This window comes from Phalaenopsis equestris, unplaced genomic scaffold (assembly GCF_001263595.1).
Source record: "Phalaenopsis equestris unplaced genomic scaffold, ASM126359v1 Scaffold194894, whole genome shotgun sequence".
NCBI classification, from domain to species: domain Eukaryota; kingdom Viridiplantae; phylum Streptophyta; class Magnoliopsida; order Asparagales; family Orchidaceae; genus Phalaenopsis; species Phalaenopsis equestris.
In genome coordinates, this window is record NW_018214843.1 from 1 (window position 1) to 1210 (window position 1210).

A 1210-nucleotide genomic window follows, 5' to 3' on the forward strand; every position below is an offset into this window, starting at 1 on the left:
TCCTGCTGGAACGAGCGTTTTGTTGTGCCTATAAGGACCCTTTCCATTAATAAGCACGCCATCCGGTATCCCCAAAGCCTTCCCTTCATCAAGTTCCTTCCTCAAATCCTGCAGAACAGAGTAAATAGACACATCCTCCATATGTCAAATCATCTACATTTTTTTCCTCCATAGTTCTTCCAACAAAGTAATGCTGAAATTCGCACTCACCTTGTGGTTCTTGTTGAACCAGTCACCCACAAAGAGACTGATGTCGCCATCTGGCGTGTCAAAAGGCACCGAGATAATCGGCCTGTTGTTAATCGTGAATCCTCCATACCCACCTGCTGCACGCTGGAAGAGGGTTGAGGGGAAGTAGAAGAAGCTCCCAATTTGATCTTTGACCTGGAATTGGTAAGTCCAATTCCATCCAGCTGGGATCGGGCAGTTCGTACCGCGCACTCCATCTTGCCAGCTATTTTTCCTTTGTTGAACGCCATCCCTGACAACCAAACCAAGAAACATAACTAAATCTACCGAAATAAACTTTAACTCACCTCATCAAAAACAATATCACAACATCCTCTTCAAAAACATAAGAGCCAATGCCGATAAATTCCCACCAAGTAATGAGAAGCGGTTCGTCGAGGCTATTGAGCACATTCACCGCCACGTTCCAGTTGGTCGTGACATTGACGACGGGTCCAGGAAACTTTCCATTGATCGATATTACCTAGCGTCAGCGACTAGACAGCGTCAAGAAAATAAAAAATAAAAACCGAGACACACATTGGAAAGTGAAATGCAACCGCTCCAAAAGGGGAAAAGAGCGAAAAAGACGGGATGAGGAGAAAGCTAAACCCATGCACACACATTTTCAGTAAAAAAAGAAATGAAATATCGCAGATCTAAAGCTGCAGCATCAGTAGAAAGAGAGAGGGGGGAAGAAGTTCATGGCGAAGCACACCTGCTGCTCCACCCCGAGCGGCGCGGCTTTCATGTACGCGACGTTCCAGTCGAAGTAAGCGGACGGATCGCTGGCCGAGCAGAGCACCACAAGCGTCGCCGCTAATGCAAGTGCCATTGCAGCCGCCGGAGATGCTCTCCGCCCCGCCATCCTCCCTTAGTGGAGTGCCGGAAGTAGAGGTAAAGAATGGCCCCGATCTCACTCCACCGGAGAGACCTTTTTGCTTCTCTGGAGCTGGTCTCCGGTGAGCGGTGACTGAACAGT

The 1210-nt window shown here is 48.3% G+C and overlaps 1 protein-coding gene across 1 annotated transcript; it reads right to left on the reverse strand.

Moving 5' to 3' along the window:
* Positions 1-6: 6 nt before the first annotated feature.
* On the reverse strand, positions 7-1210 carry LOC110034960 (monocopper oxidase-like protein SKU5; the record flags this gene model as incomplete). The annotated part of the gene is made up of 4 exons (XM_020739198.1): positions 947-1210; positions 603-712; positions 211-481; positions 7-108 (listed from the first exon to the last, which is right to left on the reverse strand). Coding segments are annotated over exons 1-4 (633 nt in total), but the record flags the coding sequence as incomplete, so codon positions are not given.